Below are 20,606 nucleotides of genomic sequence, written 5' to 3' on the forward strand. Positions count from 1 at the left end.
AACAAAACTGAAGTTAAGTGAAATGAGGAAGTGTTTCTTACACAAAGTGACTTACACAAAATGTAAAAACTAACACATTAAATTAGACAGCAGTCTTGTGTGTTTTTTTAAGTAAATGCATTTATGGCTTGATCAACAACTCACTTTGGAGAACCTGTGCGAGCAGGAGGAGAACTGCCGAAGCTCCACATTGAAGTCTTCATCATTTGTGTCCTCCTCCTCAGTCTCCAGGTGGTGGTACCTCTCTGATCGAGCTGTGTGTGGGATTTAAAAAGTTAATGCCATCTTTCCCTACACTGGTATTCAGAAAGCTTCCTTTCACCTGCTCACTCGATCATCTGATTAAAATATTTAACATCTCAAATTATGGGTGGTTTTCTCAAATGGGAAAACCACTCATCTATAATGTATAACCACTGTATGTATAACCATTACAGAGTCTAAGAGATGCCATAAGCTAGAAATGTAGCTGGACTGGTGGTCTCAAGAACTGGGGATAGAACAGGGTTAAAAAAAAAAAACGCAGCACGCAGCAGATGTTGAGCGGTGATCAGCGTTGCCCTGACGACCGCAGATGTTTTAGCATTAAGTCACAATGTATAGTAAACATGTCAAAACAAGCAGGGCAGGACTCACTGTCGAAGTAGCTGGTGTCGTCCTCAGACTCCAGCTGGGGGATGAACTCGGCCTTCTGCCTCAGCAGGCTGTTCCAGTCCAGGCTGTGGAAGAACTGGTGATGCTTGACTTCGTAGGCCCCACCTGCGAGAGCACAACACACGACCGTCACCTAGACCGGCGGGGTCAAGATCGAACAGCGCCGGGGCTAAGTGCCGACTCTGCCGTTTCCCCCTGGCCGGCGACCAAGAGTGATATCACTGCCATAAATTATGCAGACCAATTTCCTGTGAGTGACCTTTCAGGGAGAAAAGGAGTTTCCGCTGAATATAGATCTAGTTGAGAGCGACTGCAATGAGTAAGCCGCGCTCGAATTTTGATTTAATCTCCGCTGATGCAAACGGAAATGTTTTCTTTTCTTTTTTTTTTTCCATTTTCCGTAGGTCAGCTTTCACGGTGAGCAGCACCTAACGTGTGACATACTGTAGTACGTCCAACACAACCCACAGCAAATTACTGTAACTGTTAAACAGGCCTGAGGAGAAGATTCATGTATTAACTTAATAAACAGACTACTTATGACTGACCCCGTCCTCTCACACTATTTTTATCATGAGTTTGGCTGGAATAGCACAAACAGTTCTTATGATTCATAGCACTGCCGCTGCCTGTTAGAACACAGTGCATGCTCTCTTAAGACTCCTTCTCAGATATTGGGGTTTACAGCAAAGAGAATGGGCAGAGAGTTTCATTTAACTATTCAAGGACATTCACAGCAGTTATTTTTAATTGATCAAAGTTTTCTTTTCTCAGGGCCTCCATAAAACCAGCCTCGCTTCATTTTAATTGGGGTGTTTTCTTTCAACTCTGAACTGGAGTTTGCCAGGTTCAGATCTCTGCATGAGACTGATATACAAAATAATTTATAGAAAAAAAACCAGTCAATTATACTTACAAATTATGAGTGTGGAAGCGAAGACATACCCTAAACGACATAGTCTGTTTGCAGCTTAATACAAAACTACAGCACCATTTCAAATGGAATGACACACAACAGCCTTTGCATTGACATGAGGTCTCCTTTCATACAAGATTAGGCATGAACAGAGTGTATAGATGCTGGAAAGAATCCCAGTAACATCCAATCTATTTAATCCTACAACTCTGCGTCTGATATTGACAAAATGTGGACAGCAAGGAGAAAACTGCAGTTTCTCATTTTCATTCCTTCCTGTGCAAGTCTATCAGCACACTCGTTTGGCATTAGGAGGCTGCGCAAACATGAAAGGCCTGGCTGACCTGTGCCCAGTCTCTCCAGGGGGTTCTGCCTCAGCAGCAGAGTGATGAGGTCCTGGGAGTCAGGGGGCGGGGCTTCCTCTCCCTCCGGCCAATTGATCTCATCTGGAAGATGACATCACAAACAAAGCTGTTACTCCTCACATACTGTATTGCTGATGTCCACATCAGATCAGAACTGTTTTTTTAATTTGACTAGTGCTGTAAAATGCAAAAAAGTAAATGTATAAATAATGTAATCTCTCTGAGATAACGTTCAAAATGCATCTTTAAGCAGGTTTGGCAGGCTTCTGCATTTCCCTCCTGGTTGTAAGCAAGGTTTTAGTCCTGTCCTAAATTTTAATCCTGAACATTCCAATAATCCATATATTTACAGAATTTTATTTTTGAACATGTGATGTGCCCATGGTTTTACTAAGCAAGAGCCAGAAAGGTAGATAATCTTCATCTATCACTGCTGGCTATGCCGACTTTCCTAAAACTGGTAACTATGAGACTTTGTTTTACCAGCACAGCAGACTGAGTTTATTTTAAAGAAATACATAAATTCAACAGAAACTGATCGGGGTTTAGAAGGGCAAGAGGCAAGCTGATTACTATCCTCGAGACATCCCTCATTTCCATTCCTCAAAAAAACAAAAGGCCCATTACCGATTCATTTTTCATGACTGAACAATAGAGGTTGCCACATGCCACAGTCACCTCCCCCACCTCAGTGGCAAAGTTTCCAAACAGCGTAATAACGCATTAAGGCTACAGAACTGCACATCATTCCCCTGCCATCCAGGTCCTCACAGGCCTCAAAAATAAGAGCCATGCTGATAAACAAAATATGTGATTTACATATGAGGGGAACGGGGGCGATTGTGTGTTTTGTGGGGACAAACGGGGGGGGGTTGTTTTCGTGGGCACATGAAAACAAAAGGCCCGAGGACGAGCGCAGGCACACCAAAATGGAGTCATTTCCATGATTGTCTCGCCAAGCAGCATGCGCGGCACAATTTAATCAAATTTTGGAAGTAAAACATGAATATGCATTTAAACCCTGAGGCTGTGGAGGCCTCTCCGAACGCCTTTGTGATCCCCTTAATTAACACTCAGCTCCCTCGCTCGTTAATATTGAGCGCGTGCACAAAAAAAATGTAATATCTCCATTAATTTCCATAGTTTGGTATAATGACTGAACTCAACTCTGGTCTCAGCTAGTGTCGGAGCTCTCTTCCTAATGAGTCCTGCTGACATCACTTGGGAGATTGATGAGGTAGGCCATACCTCCATTGGGTTGTGGGGGAGCTCGCTCAAATACTGTGAGGACCACCGGAAGCAAACTGTAGGCAGGGTGTGCATCATTATTAGAGAAATAATTGGGACTTTTGTGCAATGCTTGAAGTTCAGGGACCATGGGGTTGGAACCCTGAGATATGGGGATGTGTGTAGGAGTTCAGGACACAACAGCAGGCAAGAGACATGGAGAGGCCTCCATTGGACCTCTGTCTCTCAACAAATTCTTGGAAACAGTGGAGACTGCCTTAAGGGCTGGTGTTAGAAGATTCCTCAAATTTAACACATGCAGAAAACAGCTGCCACCTTTTCATATGCAAAGCCTACAATGCATCTCTTTCACACAAATGAACAAAGTGCATGTGGTACTGTACATCTCCCTATCCCCTGAAATAGTCCTAATAATCATGTTTTGCATAAAACCCAATGTTACAGTCCTACATATTAAAAAATAAAGCCTTTTTAATTATAGGGACATGAAATTCACCAAAAACAGACCGGGAAAAGATGTCATAGTAGTAAATCCTGACACAAAAACAAAAGGCTTTGCAGGCTGCTTTTTCTGCACCAACATAAGCAGAGATGTGCTTATTTAATAACACTTTCAGGTATTCAGACCTCAAGAGGAACATCGCATAGTTATTCTATTATGCTGCCATGACAATATGACTGAGGTCAGAAAATAAAAAAAAGAATGCTACCAAGGGGCTGTTCAGTGGAAAATAGCAAGTACAACTGTAATTTAAATTTGTAATTGAATTTAACAAGCATGTCTAATTTGAGAGAGAAATCACTTAAAAAGAAGACAATGAGTATTTGGAAATGAACCTCTGGGAAATAATTTAGTTGGACACAACGAGCAAATAACCAAGATGATTTAGAAATGTTTAGTGTGCCCAACCAAACACTTACCCAGGGTTTGACCTTCTCATGGAGCAACTCTAGGTGCCTTTTAAGAGCTGATTATTTACATTACATTGGCATCTTGCTTATCGCTCTCTTCTCGGATCCATTCTGTGGTTTTATAAGTGAAGCGTCTCTATAGTAAAGGAAACTTGCACTGAGACCAGCCCATGCCTTCAACCAGTGTTTCTGCAGAAGGAGAGGGTGCTCACCGCTGATGACCTGTCCAAACAGTTCCTCCGGTGTGTCCCCGAAGAAAGGCACGCAGCCCACTAGGAACTCATACAGGATGATGCCCATGGCCCACCAGTCCACGGGCTTCCCGTAGCCCTGGCGGAGGATCACTTCCGGGGCGATGTATTCGGGCGTTCCGCACACCTGCAACACAGGGCCGCGCCCGTGTGAGATCACACGCCGCAGGACGACTCCACAAGCATCAGCACCAGCCGCTAGCAAACACAATGCGAAAGGAAGCCATGCACGGTGCTGACCGCCTGATCTTAACCCACGCACGCCCGCGAAAATCTAGACACCTAGAGTGAGGACACAATGCATTCGGTCAAACAATGGAACCCGATTTAAACTGGGACGCAAGGAGAGAAAAGAATGGCTGTACAACAATGCAGCAGGAGATTAAAAAAAAGCAGAAATTCCCACACGAGAGAAAAACACAAAGAGGACACAGCTGCAAAATACTGGATACTTACAGGCATAACATTACCATATAATTTATGAAGTTACAAAAGAGTCATTCTCAACACCGGTGGTTTATTGGTTGCTTTTTCATGGTCATTCACTATGTCAATATTTCCGAGGGCCTCCTCCACAAAAAGGCCTGAGCCGAACAGTTAAGGGACACTGTAAACTATCACTCTTTTTTATGTTCCTTGTAAATGGTGACATGTGGAGATTCACTGCTGTGATTTAAACCAGCTCATCTATTTTTAAAAAGCCACTAAAAAACGAAAATGGGAATGCCCATGTAGTAATATGGGCATGTGCTCTCATTTGTTTAGCAGACCCGGGTTAAAAGAATGGGGGTAACCATCGATAAATATTGCTTTGGGAGAAACTGTGTGAATAATTTTGTTTTAAAATTGTTGCTTTAATATTATGTGAGGTTTGTTATTCTGTGTAAACCAGCTAAATTTCTGTTAATTGGAAACATTGCAATCCTTGCAGTTAATTTCAGAGCACCATAAAGGAGGGACCTCATAAACAGGGGCTTTCAATTTAACAAGGCCACAGAGGTAGTCGTTCCATTTCAGCTGTGTTTCTGTTTGCGTTGGAAAGGGGGGCACATTCACGTACCTGCTTGTCTAAAAACTCTCTGGCGTCCTTCTCGATGTGACCCTCGTAAAGGTTGGTGGTCATGTTCATCAGGCCGACTTTAGACAGCCCAAAATCTGTGAGCTTGATGTGACCCATTGACGTGACCAGCAAACTGTGGAGGAAGAGTGGGAGGCAACCTGTCAGACTCAATGATGGAGATTGAGACGATACTGAAGATGATTCCATTACCCCAGCCAGCTCTGCTTATCACATGAGCAATTACACCAGACATCGCAAGGGAAGGCAGTGTTAATTCGATCTGGAGATTTTTTTAGGGAATTGCAAGATGGATGACTTCAAGAGAAAGGCTACAAATGTGAAAAATTACACATCAGACACAAACATTCTGAATCAAAATAAATCTGTAATTCTGTGAGACAAATGCACAAATATGAAAAAAGGTTACTCCTCTGAAGACAAAACTGTATTATCCTCAGGGGCAAAAGTTTGGCAGGTCTAATGTTCTCCTGTCAGTAGAACAAAGATGGATAGATTTTGGCAAAGGCCCCATTTTTTTCCCCCCTCTTTCACTGTAAGACTTCTCTTTGACGTCCCTCGTCCCCGTAATGAGAAAGGATGATGCGTTTGCTCACTTGTCTGGCTTCAGATCCCTGTGGACGATCCCATAGTTGTGTAGGTACTCCAGGGCCAGGACGGTCTCCGCGAAATACATCCTGGCCATGTCCACGGGCAGGGGTCCCATGTTCTTCAGCAGGGTGGCACAGTCACCCCCTGAGGAGGAAGAGGCAGAGAAGGGGAAAGAGATTAGCAGGGGAGGCTGGCACACCACTCCCCCCCACAGGCAACAGTCAGCCCCCAAAAAACACCGCTGTGACCTAATGAGGTCGGCAGGCGCTCATTAAAATGCAAGACTCAACAAAGACAAACTGTAAGAAGACTTACAAAACAGAATCCACTATGCATTTTCAGAATCCAACAACAGCAAAATCTACTAAACAGTAACTTCACTTCTCAAATACGGGTTTTTCAGTATTCATATGGTATGGCAAGGACACATACAGTATAGCAAGGCTTGTTCTGTTATACTTGAGTCACACAGGGTGCCTTAATCAGCGTCACTCTAACTATCAATTTGACAGCAGGAGGAAGGGCCAACCCCACACACCTTCCACATACTCCATGACCATGCAGAGGTGTCTTCGGGTCTCGAAGGAGCAGTACATGCTGACCACAAAAGGGTTCTCGGCGAAGGTGAGGATGTCTCGCTCCACGAAGGCCTGTTGGATCTGGTTCCTCAGCATGAGATTCTGCTTGTTGATCTTCTTCATGGCGAAACGCTGCTTGGTCTCCTTGTGCCGCACCAGGTAGACCGCTCTGTATTTTGGGGAGAGGGACACCGGGTCACCATACGCGCTGCGGCCCTGACACTGCTAATTTTACGTTCATTCTTTCGGCAGACACTCTTGTCGAGAGGGCCTCATAAAAGGTGCATCCAATAGGAATGGGCTGTACAGATACTGAATCCAACAGAATACAAAATGAAGGTGAACAAGGATTTTCACATAATTCTCAGATGTTCACACCAGGATAGCAAGCCCCTGGAGAAAGGCAGCAGACTACAGGCTGCAATGGCAACTCTTAGCAATGCTGCGGTAGGGGGTGACAGACCACTGACAGTGGCGTTCCTTTATGACATCATATAGTAAGATCAAAAACATTTGTGTCAATCAGCTGTAAACTATATATGTTTAAGACATATTGTATGAGAATCATATCTGCTACAGGAAAGTGCATCAACATATACTGGTACACAACTGCAGCCAGATGATACCAGAAAGGTCAGCACAATCAATATACAATCATTAACTTTGCCTTCTAAAAGAAAGGGAAAAATGTGCTTACCCATAAGCACCATTGCTGATGAGTTTCATCATCTCGAAGTCGGTTTCGCAGGGCTTGCGCCGCGATCGCAACGCTGCACTGAGGCTCTGGGACTACATAGAAAAACGTACACCTCAGTTTTCAGGCACTTCCCCCAGCCATCTTCACTGTATGTGATAATGCCTACTCTCTGTCTGAAAAATTTCAGCGATTGATTGATCCAAGACTCAGCTATATACTTGTCAAACAGTTCGTCTGTACTGTAATGCAAGCACTAAACTGCTGAATTTACTCTGTTGAGATTGGGGGTGTAATCACTCTATTTTACAATTACTCTGACATGCACTGCTCTAATAGCTACTCTTGATTGTCAGCAATGTGGATGACACAAAGCAGAAACTGAGTGTTGATTTTGGGCATCATAACTATCAGCTATTGTATGGTGCTCTTTCAGAGAGCTGTTCAGGGAAATGGAAGCGCCTGGATAATGGAATAGCTTTTCCAGTGTAATGGCCTGTGAGAGAATTGCCCGTGTCTGGTATGGCATCAGATGTCCTCTTTTCGTCCTCTCCGCACCGCTCCCACATCCCTGACAACTAGCTGAAGCTACTTACACTCACAGAGTCATCCGTCTCTGGGGTTTCAGCAATCCCGCTGTCATAGCTGGCCAACTGCGCGAATTCTACAAGCAAGACAATGCGTAATCAGAGCTCTTCCAGCAGACAGGTGAACCTCAAATCAGAACAAAAAAAAGGGCTGGACCAACGCTGCAGAATAGTTCTAAAGTCAAAGGTTGCACACTTGTAAATTTAGTGAAAGGTCTGAGAGATGTGTGAGTTTGAGGTTGGTTAACACACAGATATTTGCTTCAAGCTTGCAGGGGTTACTCTGATCCTCAACAATAAACTTCAAGTGCTGGTCCACACTCTTGCAAAGACTAAAAGCTGACAGGTATAAGCACGCGTGAGTCAAACATTAGAAGAGTGCAGCTGGGCATCTTTGCGCCGTACGACGGAACCCAGTCCTTAAAAAAAGAGCTGCCTTTTTACTTTCTCTGCCTCGTAGGCACGAGGCGCTGACTCCAAATTATACAAAGCGAGAGCAATGGGGCGCAAATCAAAAGGAGGAGAGGAGCACATGTCAGAGCGTTCCCAGAGAAAAGCAGCGTCCCAGAACAAATGGCTGTCTCGGATGATCCAGACGCTTCTCCGCGCCCGTATCCAGATCGGTGAAGGATGAGCGGCAGGAGCTGGCGGAGATGGGGAGCCGTTAGGGGGCCATCCATCGGTCCCAAAAGAGACTTCAGCACATTTAAGACGCCATTAAACAGCTGCCCCCTTTTAATTCTGCTGATTTCTACCCCATTCCAGAGGATGGGCAAGGCAAACACGGGACCGGCTCATGGGGATAGCAGGGGAGAGATGGCTCCGCTGGGAGACTGGCGTTTTTGAGGCCTGACTGGTCCAGCGGAATGTGAATTTGTCGAGGTCCACTGGGAGAGCATTAACTTCAAATTAGTGGTAATGAACGCCTTTTTTTCCACCCAAAAGATAAAGCGCCACCGCCGTGGCAGTCTGTTCCGACAAAAGGCGGGTCTTATAGCGTGTGCACGCCTGGATTCATATGGCTTCTGAGAAATTTTGATTTGCTTTGTACTTTATCCTTCCATGGCGTTTTTGTGCTGGCTTTGCCGGCACAAAAAACATCTCACTTAGAAGGTAACTGCTGCCCCGCTCCTTCACAAACTCCAAGCAAGAAGTGTTAACCGCACTCATTAAGTCAATTTCAAGATAGCAGAGGGGACAATTGCCAGGACTGTATAATTAGACCTTTTTTTAATTAGCAGGCCCGAGTCAATTTTGACAGGTTTTGCAGGTTATTACAATAGGAGTTTTGCAGGGAGGCGTAAGTGTCAGAAGTTAATTAAAATGTGCTAAATGATTGCTGGTGCTTTTCTGCTGCCCCTGAGTCAGGGTACAGGAGCTGATTTAGAAACAGCAGGTCAAATTATACATTCAAAACGAGATCCATCGGCAGCCACCCCGGCCTCATCAGCTCCGCCACTGCAAGCAGTTCATCCGAGAGCAGCTCAAAAACAAGCGGTGTCTGCAGACCAGACTGCGCCCAGTCCTAAGTGGTTTACCCAGCGCTTTATTGGGGTGCGCAGGTCCAAAATAGACCCCGCAAAAACAGGTCCAAAGGAGACGACCTGCACTCCCACAACAACTGGAACATGGCCAAGTGTATTTAAGAAAAGGTTTTATTTTTAGGTTTTGCACTGGGGCAAACAACTGACGGAAATGCGTTTCGGTCAAGCAAACCTTCTTCCTGGAAACGAGCCGACAAGTAAATTAAGGACGCTGCAATTTACACCACATTTACACCGCTAATGGTCCACAGCTGTTAAGACCAACACTACATAATTGTCCAAGTCTGAGCTTTTAAATGTGATTTTTACGTAGGCATCTGGCAAGTAATATTCATTTTGCTTGAATAACAGTCAGCACAGTGCAGAGGGGTAAGCCTGAAATTGGGGAGGACGCTGCACGATAGCTCCCACAACAGGCAATGCCATGAAGATGATTGAAACTGGAACAAAAAACACACGAGATGACACACTATGTTCATGACTCTTTACGACCTTTCACTGTTGCTGTGACTGGCCCGGCTCTGCATTTCCAAGGTGAAGAGTGGGTGTCTTACCCTCCAGAGGGTCTCTGGTGAGGCCCAGCTGACTGATGATGTAGCGCGGGATGTCCGTCTTGATGCCCTGCCCCTCTTTGGCGTGACCCTCCGCTGCCTCCAGGAGGTGGTAGAACTCCTCTGGGTCAAACTCCTTCAGGGGGAGAGACATTCACACCTTTGAATAAAGACATTCTTAAAGGGAAGCTGGATGTACGCAAGGCTGTTCTTGTCTCATAGTTTAGCACTGCATTCGAAGTATGTTAGCCAAGCGATGGGGTCCTTGAAATGTTAAACCAAACACTTAAAAGTATGTACTTTTTTGCTAGGGTAAGAGCAGGTAGATGACTACTTGTTAGATGTTATCAGGATCCCGGAATGGAGAGCATCCCAAAAAACAAAAGTGGAATGAGTCACCTAAATATTTCTAACAATAAACACATATAAACACACACACTCACACACGCACACATACACACATACATACATACATATATATATAGGAAGGAAGATATGAAGAATTACCAGGCATTCAAGAAGCCGGGCAGGTCTGGCAATGACGATTAGTATCTTCTTCACGAGCTCCTTGATGAAGGTCACCTCCCCACTCTCCGACCTCTCGGTGGACTGCAGAGAGGAGAGGAACGAAGCACACGCTTTAAACATCCTACACTTCTTCTTGAGTCATCCTCTCTCTGCTCCTCACAAGATACAGAACGTGTGTGATGTGCGCAAAGGGGTCCAGGATTACAGTGCCACTGGCATCCCTGTCTGTGTCACTGTGTGAGGGAAAAACAAAACTGCAAAGGTCAGGAGGAGTACGCTCCATATACTTCACGCCATCTGGGTCGCCCATTTCCTGCTATTTCGCAAACACGGGAGTGACGGAAGCTGTGCCCCTCTCTCCCCCGACCCAGACGACTGTGGCGCACAGGGTATTTCCAAGTGAAGCACCAACGTGCCTCGTTGCCATACCCATAACAGCGACACGCGGTCTGATTATAGCGATCAGCTGGCTAGTGACAGAGAGACGCCCCCCCCCCCCCCCCCCCGAGGCTTCAGCTTTCAAACCCACTGCATAACGCAGCGCCGTGACGCAGTGACTGAAGTCACTAATTGTCAACGCCTGAGGTGTAGAGGAAACCTGACAGCTTCGCCGCAGAACCGGAGATAAGCAGCCCCGATATGGAGCGCCCTCTCAGATCTTACACCACGCTGAACTATGCTGCCCTGTCATCTATCACTCTGTGCACAGGGACTTTCCACATACCTCTGTCACTGGTATTCACAGGGGCTGGCTAGCCTTGAATAGGTTCTGCTCTGACGTATTGTAACTAAGGTAGGGATGTATATTGAGATCGCAGATATGTGTGGAAAATAGCCCATGACCCTCCTTGTTACACATATTGAACATTGTGTGCTTTAATTATCTAGTTTGGAGTGCAGTTCTTTTATACAAGATCTTATACAGAGGCTCAAAAGTGCACATCTGAAGTTGGTTTCAAAGACTAGATACAATAAGTCAGTCAGGCTTTCTGAGAAGGTTATTCTCTCTCTCTCTCTCTCTCTCTCTCTCTCTCTCTCTCTCTCTCTGTGTGTGTATGCATGTGTTGAATTTTTTTACTAGGTCTGTACTGTGCCTATATTGCACTGTGTGTGAGAAAATGCACACATTCTGTAACAATATTAAGCCTTTCTCTTCCATTGTTATATTCTGATTAACAATTATTCACATAATGTGATTTTGGAAATCCAATTGTAATTCATTTCATGCATGCACCAAAACAGATGAAAATGTAAGAAGATAATAATTTATCTTATTCCATCATCTTTGGGATCTTTGCAGAAATTTAGATGACAAGTCATTTCATTCACTGGCCCAGGCTCATGGACCCTGGTATTCATCAACAAAAACCTTAACCCCACCTCAGGCAGCATCAACATAAAGACGCAAAGAGCCTTCATCTTAAATTCAAACTAAAACTGACTAAATCAACGGCAGCATAACCTGAATGAGCCAATATACACACCCAAGAACTAAAACACACACAGTTTGACTGTGTCAGCAATAAAAAGGTCACTGAATCTTGACTGCACCTATGTACATTGAAAAACTGCCATGCATTGTCCTAAAACAAATCAATTATCTTTACAGATGGTTGCTGGCCAATAACGAATACAACTCCATACGCTATCTCACTCCTGGCTGTTTACTGCCTGCGTTACTTTTGGCTCCAGCCCACGAGATAAAGTCAGACATCCCATGGAGAGCTGAATGACATCATTCAGAGTGCCTGCCCTCTTGGAATGACCTTCAATCTTTTCATGACTACGCCAATCCTTGTCTCGTACTGATAGTAAGGGCCAGACGAGTAACAACATGTGATAGGAGATATCACCTCCGACTGATTAGCAACAGTACCTCACCCCACCCCCACCCCCACCCTGATGTAGAGATCCCCTCACCCTTACCTACATGCCTTCAACATCAACAGGTGAAAAATGGTTGCATTTCATTATAGTCAACAGTGTTTTCCAATCCAACCACACTGTCGGCATATGGCTTCTTTCCTTCTGTGCGATCACCCAGTTTTTGCCACAAGCCGATTTGTACCCCACTGTGGTAGGAATCCATCAGTCATCTCACAGAGCAGCCCACTGGCCTGCCCCAACTACTGGGTCCTCTACAGTACCCAAGAATTGCAACACAAAAACCACGGAAATCACAGATGAACTGTCTCTGGCACGAGTCCCCCCATTCCCCCACTGCATGGGACAAGGCGTTGACCAGACTCACCTCCTGGTAGAGCCTCTCCAGCTTGTCGGTGAGCTCACAGAAGTAGCGTGAGGTGATGAGCCCGTGGCGGGACTTCTCCAGGCAGTCACGGGCCAGCTCGATGATCTGGTGGTGGGCAAAGCTGAGCACGCCGTCTGCTAGTGGGAGCACGCTGTCCGGGGCGTTGGTGCGGATGATCTCCTGGATCCTCTCCTCCATCTGAGCAGTGGCCTGCAAGGGGCGCAAGGGGAACACAATGTCACTTGAGATACACATGAGATCAGTGACCACAGATGTGTTATACAGTAGACAGACCCCTGTTCTGATACGAAAACAAGACGGTCTGAATGCAGAAGCCTGCAAAATGGAGAAAAGACCCTTACCTTCGGAAACCTCTCTTTGTAGACATGGTTCATCATAATAATCTCATGGTCATAGCATGATGGAGATCTGCCAGGACTGAAAATGCAAAGACAAAGTTGGCACATGCTTGTCACTCATCAGTGAAGTGGCTGAACAAAAAGTTTTAAAGGTGCAATCAGGTGTAATGTCAGCTTCCTATATTTTCTGCTAAAGACCCATGGATCATAATGCGGCAAGTATCCAAACTCCCAACTGTAGTAGAAACCAGCTGCTAGGTAACTTGCATGCATAGTTTCAAAGTACAACAGGAATGTTTTCACAACAATATATTAGTACTGATAAGAACTGACAGCTCAGTAATGCTGTCCTCCATGATATTTTTTCTTAGGTAGGATCCTGGCTTAGATATACCGTAGCTGGTAGTAGAGTTTATATCACATACTGTAACAGTATTTTGTAGATCTGCCATCCAAGTTGATAATACTCAGCATCAGCATCATCTGCAGAGCATTACAAAGTTGGAGCAACAGAACAGACCAGTAAACTGTGGTCAACTAAATTTGTGCCTGTTTTAGGCTGTACAAATTTCATCCAGACGCCACCAACAAAAGGCAACAGAACTCAGAGGAGCTGAATCATACTACATGTCAAGACAAGGGAGGTCAGAAATCAGTGCAAATGTTTCCTTCGTCAGGATATTTGACTGGGAAAGAGCTCATGAAGAGCTCAAGGGGTTCCTCTCTCGTTCTACCTGAACCTTCAGGGATTCATGTCTTTCAAACCTGTCTGAGAGTTTACAACACCGGGCTATTTAAATATGCAGTCAAATAAAGTAAAATATTTGCACATGATTGTCACCTTAATTCCTCTCAAACAAAAATCAAGGAAGGGTATCATTTTTACATGACACATACCTGATATGCACCAAGCTGCCTTTGGAACCAAGGGCATAACATTCTTAGCAAACGTTTATTGCATTAAATGTTGTTTTTCTACCATTGTCCCTCTAATAAGATAAAGAGTCATAGAAACGTGTTGGATGGCGGCCAGGAGGATGGTGACAGAGCCGACAGGTGTGTTCCCGTACCTGAGACTGCGGGAGCGGGGGCGCATGGGCGTGGTCCTCCTCCTGTCATCCCCCGAGATGCTCTCCGTGCAGAAGTGCTTGGACAGGAAGTGCAGCTCATCGGCCGTGGGCTGGAACGGCAGCTGGTGCAGCTTCTCCTGTGATGAACAGGACGACTGGAAATGAAACGGAAATACATTGAACGAGAAAAGAAAAAAAAAAAAAAGAAGAAGCCGACGCTTTATCGCTTTTTCCCGTATCATGGAAAACATGCAAATGAGGACAAACACACAGTGTTTTGCTGGGACTTTACCACAAGACAGAGGACTTTACCATTTGCAATGAGTCATGAAACCTAGCATATGTATTCTGTTAACCAGCCAACGCAGCACGTTATGTTGGTTTGTTAATTGGGGAATCCCTAATCATCTCCACATAGCCGTACAGCACTTCATTTTTTTAATTTCAGAATTGAGAGCGGTTATAATTTTCCAGCTAGCATACGGTCTCTGACCTGTTTTCACAGCAATATTGAAGCCATTTCTCAGGGGTACAATGGCAGTGTCTCACATGGCGTTTGAATCCGTAACACCCCTGTCTCATGTCCCTTTCTCTGGCTATGACGCCATGGTGGTCTCAACGTTCCACACGTTGAACTACGTGTCATTCCGGATCTAATTTACCTCTAGCATAACATGAGTGAAGCTGTATGCAAGTGGTGTTGATATGCACACCTTGGCAGTCAAAGGGAGCTGTTTTTCTAACTCCTGTTGCTTTTCATAGACCTATCACAAAAGCGTTCTGATCCCTGAGAGGACTGCATATTTAAATGTTCTTTATAACAGAGATGGTCATGAGAACTATGATTCAGTTAGGGGGCAGAATGACAGAGGTAAATATGCAGCAACAATATCAAAGCACTGAAAGACAAACATACAAACAGCTGCAAGGGGGTACGTGCATTTCTGATTAAATTGCCTATTCGCATTATGGCACTGTTAAAATCCAGTTACCATGCAAATAAAATAAAATCAGCTGCATTTTCATTTTGGCTGTGACTGTGAACAGTCTCCCGGTGATCAGGCATGCCAATATAAACAAGCCTGGCACTCCTGTGTAATGACATATTTGTTTGCTGGAGTCCTGGCGAGGTACGTATGCTTATTTGTCTGCGCCTGGGTGTCAGATTGTTTGCCATTTCCTCTGCGTGAGACTTGACTCTGACAGCAAACAGATCAGCAGGAATGGGTGAGAGTGGGCAGACTGGCTGCGAATCAGACGCCCGGGTCCAAAAAAACAAATCTGTCGTCCCAGAACACAGCTTCTGGTTGCATGAGTCAGACTTATAGAAGTTCATACAAGCGTCTGTTCTCAAAGACAAAGAAGAACTGGAGATCACCGCTGTGTTGGCACCATGGAGTCCACAGATACATCCAATCAAACTGCCTTTTTTAAAAGGAAAAAAAAAAAAACATTTTCCACTAAATGTTTAATTCAGCGTTACTTGATGTAAGTGACAGCTTTGCGGTAAGTGCTGTTTCTGGTGGGCCTCCCGGGAATTCTGTGACTCCCCGTCAAATGTTTTACTTTGGATGACACTTCAAAAGGATTATGGGGAAAAAAACGAACAGCTGTCATTTCTGATAGGTGTATATGAGATTTCAGCTTCCAAAAAGTCAGACTTGAACAGTCAGCTAGAGATGACAGACGGTACACATGGTTATAGAAGACAATTTCTGCAATGCCATTTTGCAGATAGTTGGTTGTTGATGTAGTCACATCTTCACTTACAACAAATACAAAATTTAGCAATGGATGTTATGCTCTATATGGTAACACTTCAGGACTATTATTGAGATCTGCAACAGAAAGTGACCAACAAACATGCTGTTTAAACCTAAAGCTGTTTCAATAAGCCATTAATATAAAGTCCTTCAACCACATATGTTAAGCCAAACTCATGTATAAGCTCACCCTCCACTGTAAGAAGGAGACCCGTGGAACCTTGAGGCTGGGAAGTTTCATTATTTAATCAGTCTGGGGCCATTATTCTCCCAGCACGTCACACACTGCATGTCTTGACCTCAGTGCGCCTGTGGAGGAATTTGAGGGAAGGTGAAACTTACAGAGACAGTGGAGCTGGGGGTGTTGGTCCCATAGCCCGAGGAGGGGAGAGAAGCCAGAGACCAGCGTCGCCCATCCGTCCTGCAAACACAAAGAAAAAATGGCGGTCTACACAAAAGGCCCGGCCGAAGCGTAACAATGCAAACAAACAGTAGCTAATACTGACTAATCAGTGACAATAACAGTCAGCTCTATTTATAGAGCACTTCTTCCCCTACAGCTCAGAGCCCTGGACTGACCTCTGAGCAAGAAAATTGAGAATCTATACAGCTGGTAAGAGGCCAGTTTATGATAAGATGACACTCAAATACACCTAACAAATAAATGCATAACAGCCAAAAAGAGAGGTCAGAAAAAGTAGTGGTGCATGGAACTCTGGGATGGATGTAATATTTCACAATATTTCCTGTTTTTGTCTGTAAAACATTTCTGTGTGACCTCTGTATACTCTATACATCTGTGGCCACTGACTACATTTTCATAGTGCCCATGTACGTAGCCATTTCACAGGGTAGAGAGATTAAGGATGTCCAAAGAGACATTCCAAAAGTACAAGATCGCTGTAAAAGCTTCACAGTGGTATAACATCAATACGGTTTACATTTTAAGATATAGATATGTGCCGCACTGACACAATGTGCTGTTCTTCAGCAAGGTTCACAAATGACAACAAAGGGAGACAGGATGATTATTCACAGGTAGTGCTAATCAGGAGGTAGGGAGGATTAGAAAACAATGACCAATGGGAATGTTAGTACTCGGAGGAGCAAGACCTTTAGAAACAGCTAATTGAAGAATGCAGTACAGGGGTTGCCAACCTGTGGCCCTTTACAGACTCATGCATGGCCCCAGAAAGAAGAAAGTTACATCCATTATAATAGAGATTAACACTAAAATTGAAAATGTTATTGTGTGATCCTGAAAAATACGTAAAAGGTCACTTTAGCATAGACATTTGAGCACCCAGATTATCACCATCATTTGACCCGAAGCATAACACCAATGGAACAGCAATGCATGTTTAACAAAACAGATATTCCATCATCTTCCTCTCACCTGAATTATAATAATATTATAATTATATTTCAAATAACAAATTTCACATGTAAGCGAATACATGGATGAAAAAAAAACAATGGACAACTCTCAGTATCATAAATGAAATGTATATTACAATGTTGGAAAAAAACTTTATGTGTATCTTTAAAAATGACACTGGTCAATTCTAGCTCCTACTCTTGGTTAGGTTGGCCACCCCCCTTATACTATATACATGCACGTGCATGTACATACTTTAACACATGGGTTACAGGGTATCTCAGTGCACAACAGACGACACATATATTTATGGGCCCATATGAGTTTACCTGTCTGGTCTGTGGCCATGACTGAGGAATAGCATCAAAGAGCCATGGCAAAATAAAACCGGAGTGAGGGGGGAGGGAGACAAAGAAAACTTAATTCCAGGCAGTCTGAGAAACCGGGAGGCAAAATCCACACAAACCACTGAATTTCAAAAGGAGCCCACGCACATGCTTTGAACCTTTCCGCCTTTTGTCTCAAGACACTTTGGCGGGACAGACGCAAACTAGTGGCCCTCATTTCACTTATTTTCATACTGAGGTATGGAGGACCAGTCAAAACACTTCACGTGCTGGCCCCTCTCAAAGACTTCCATGAATTTCATTATACTGAGCTTCAGACAATGGTAGCAGCAGGGAAAAATGAACAAACAAACCAACCATTACATCAAAGTGTGCTCTGTTTGATAATTCACTTTCCCTTCCTGAACTGAAACCTGCCTGTAATTCTAGCACTGAACATATACACACACACACACACACACACACACGCACACACGCACACACGCACACACACAATGCATTTGGCCCTCCTGACTGAATGGACCTTCCATGCTTCTTCATTTTAGTCATTTCCTATTAGCTGCCATCCTTGCGGTTCTTTTAATATGTGAACATGTTGTGAGCACTCATTACATATATATTACCCTCCCGGCAGCATTCTTTCAATGGTGAGATTCATTCGATTCTCATACATCTAAGGTCAAATTAAATCCATACAAGAATGAGAGTGTAACTGGACTCCTCTACAGCTTGTATGCGAGAAGACTTTCAAAGTGTATGTGTGAGTCAGGTTCTTACCACAGCATATAGTATAGCCCAACCGTAGCTGATTTTATCCCCTACCATGCTGCTTTCAACTGTACAAATATTAGGGTAAGATTACAGCAATTGAGTAAGTATTGGTCTCCCGTCCCCCCAAGCATATACACTGACTGTACCCTACAGGAATATAGTTTAAATACTGGTAAGGCTCCATTTACCTTCGTGCAAAGGAGAAATGAGCTGAGGCACTCGGAGAGAAGTTTCTTGGACTGTCTTGAGGACTTGTTCCTGCAGGGTTTGAAAGACAAGATCAGTCATACCGCTGTGATCTGGATACTGCCATAAAAAAACACACAATCACACACACACACACACACACACACACACACACGTAAACACAACTGTGGGAAAGCACAACACACGCAACACAACTATGGGAAAGTTAAAAAAAAATATATATATGTTGCATGCTGTAGCAATGCTACGGCTGTAAACATACATGCTACAGCATGTTGAAGAATGGTCTTGATAAGACTTCTCATTCTTTCTCATAACAAACTGGACAAAATGGTCTGAAACACAGGCTACCCATTTCCAAGCTGTCCTTGGTTTTAAGTGTATGTTTGTCAGAAAATGTGATAAAGACGCATCTGTAGGTATTCATTATTCCAGTGCTCATTTCTCCATATCTTGAAAATTACAAAGCACTGGTAATTTCTCATATAAACAAATGTGAGCTTTCCCTTAGCTAACAACACTATGCTGACTCATCTAATCCTTCTGAAAGTACACTTCCACTGCACTGCGTATGTTTATGAATGAATGTTATCTTTAAAAGACATTTATCAGGAAACATGACTAAAACATAAATCTTGTTTTACTCCCCCGATCAGAGTTATAAAGAACTGAACAACTGGTTTGAGAACTGCAAGGTAAACATTGACACACCTCATTACAACATGGCAGTGTGTGCTATTTTGGCAAATTACTCTTTTATTCTAGTCACCAGATAAAGCCATACCCATTGAAAAGCTGACCTGAAAGGTTCATGGACCATTAGACTGGTGCGTTTTTAATTATACAGTCAAATCACCACAACCATATAAAGTAGCTTACTCAAGATCCGCCACATGTAGTAGTATTTAATAAACCCTGAACCTCGATTAGTATTCACATGGCCTTTCCACACCACTTCCTACTGAAATTCATCATTTCAATGCCTTAGGCTCTTTTGTATCCCATAAAGGCGTCCATTTTATCGGTAAAGAACCCCTTTCTCCTTTCCCAACATTATTCAACACAAATTAAACTAAGTTAAATCTTGAGCCATTATATTCCTAAGACTATTTTTTTCAGAGGGATTTTGTGTTTGTTTACTCTTTTTTGCTCAACCTCTTGTAATCCTGTGACGATAAACCCCATCCCTTGCACATGTAATGTTGACTAAAAATGTAATGAATGGAATGACACTGCCATTTGGAGATTCTGTTTTCAGGGAGATAAAAGATTAAGAGGGATGCAGCCTTTCCTGACTCAGTCCAATTAGTCTTCCCTCCTGCTATCTCTCTGCCTTCCCGTGCGTTCTAATGCAATGAAAATAATGTTAGAAAAAATACTCCACATAGCAGACAGTTGCTTCTTCCATATAATTTGTTGTGCTGCCCAACATCAGATGACAGAATAGCTGGGACTACCCTGAGCGACTTGGACGACTACTCCTGTCTTTCTACTGTTGTCAAAACAAAATTATTTCGTGCATTTATCAAATGACTGAGTACACTTTTCAAACTGGCTGAAAGACAGCGAGTGAAATATGTGATATCTGGCTCCTCTCCAGCGGTTTGAAGCGCAAGAGCATCTTGAAATCTCTTCACACGAGTCAAACGAAGCCAAGGCACCTACTTGAGCATATCCAGATATACTGAAACAAACTGCCAATGCTCAGATGACACAGAGTGAGAGAGAGGGAATACATTTAAATGTCCAAAACTGCTGAAAAACCGTCTGTGTCAGTTTTATTGCCCAACTGAGCGCCACAGATTTTTCAGAAAGAGCCTCTTTTCCAAGCTTTTGGAATGGAAATGAAAGGACTTGAGGGACAAAGGAAATGTTGACAAAAACTATTAATCATTCCTTTATAATAGTCGATGCCCCACTGTTATCTGCAGGTAAACATACGCAACTGGCACAGATAAGCAAA

General features: G+C 43.8%; 1 protein-coding gene across 10 annotated transcripts in view; it reads right to left on the reverse strand.

The window, feature by feature from the left end:
* mast4 (microtubule associated serine/threonine kinase family member 4) overlaps positions 1-20,606 on the reverse strand; it is a 145,556-nt gene that overhangs the window by 13,305 nt on the left and 111,645 nt on the right. For 4 of the 10 annotated variants that reach the window (XM_036530117.1, XM_036530116.1, XM_036530124.1 and 1 more), the window contains 17 exons: positions 18,625-18,694; positions 17,648-17,668; positions 16,283-16,361; positions 14,178-14,332; positions 13,111-13,186; positions 12,749-12,958; positions 10,477-10,578; positions 9,973-10,105; positions 7,884-7,951; positions 7,291-7,382; positions 6,554-6,762; positions 6,021-6,159; positions 5,407-5,539; positions 4,308-4,473; positions 1,915-2,016; positions 637-759; positions 145-254 (listed from right to left, as the gene is read on the reverse strand). In XM_036530117.1, coding sequence (XP_036386010.1) covers positions 145-254; positions 637-759; positions 1,915-2,016; positions 4,308-4,473; positions 5,407-5,539; positions 6,021-6,159; positions 6,554-6,762; positions 7,291-7,382; positions 7,884-7,951; positions 9,973-10,105; positions 10,477-10,578; positions 12,749-12,958; positions 13,111-13,186; positions 14,178-14,332; positions 16,283-16,361; positions 17,648-17,668; positions 18,625-18,694 — 1,988 coding nt within the window. The remainder of the gene's footprint in view (positions 1-144; positions 255-636; positions 760-1,914; positions 2,017-4,307; positions 4,474-5,406; positions 5,540-6,020; positions 6,160-6,553; positions 6,763-7,290; positions 7,383-7,883; positions 7,952-9,972; positions 10,106-10,476; positions 10,579-12,748; positions 12,959-13,110; positions 13,187-14,177; positions 14,333-16,282; positions 16,362-17,647; positions 17,669-18,624; positions 18,695-20,606) is intronic. The other 6 variants (XM_036530123.1, XM_036530122.1, XM_036530126.1 and 3 more) reach the window with 3 other exon arrangements.

The sequence above is a fragment of the Megalops cyprinoides genome, chromosome 5 (genome assembly GCF_013368585.1).
Source record: "Megalops cyprinoides isolate fMegCyp1 chromosome 5, fMegCyp1.pri, whole genome shotgun sequence".
Classification (NCBI taxonomy): Eukaryota; Metazoa; Chordata; class Actinopteri; order Elopiformes; family Megalopidae; genus Megalops; species Megalops cyprinoides.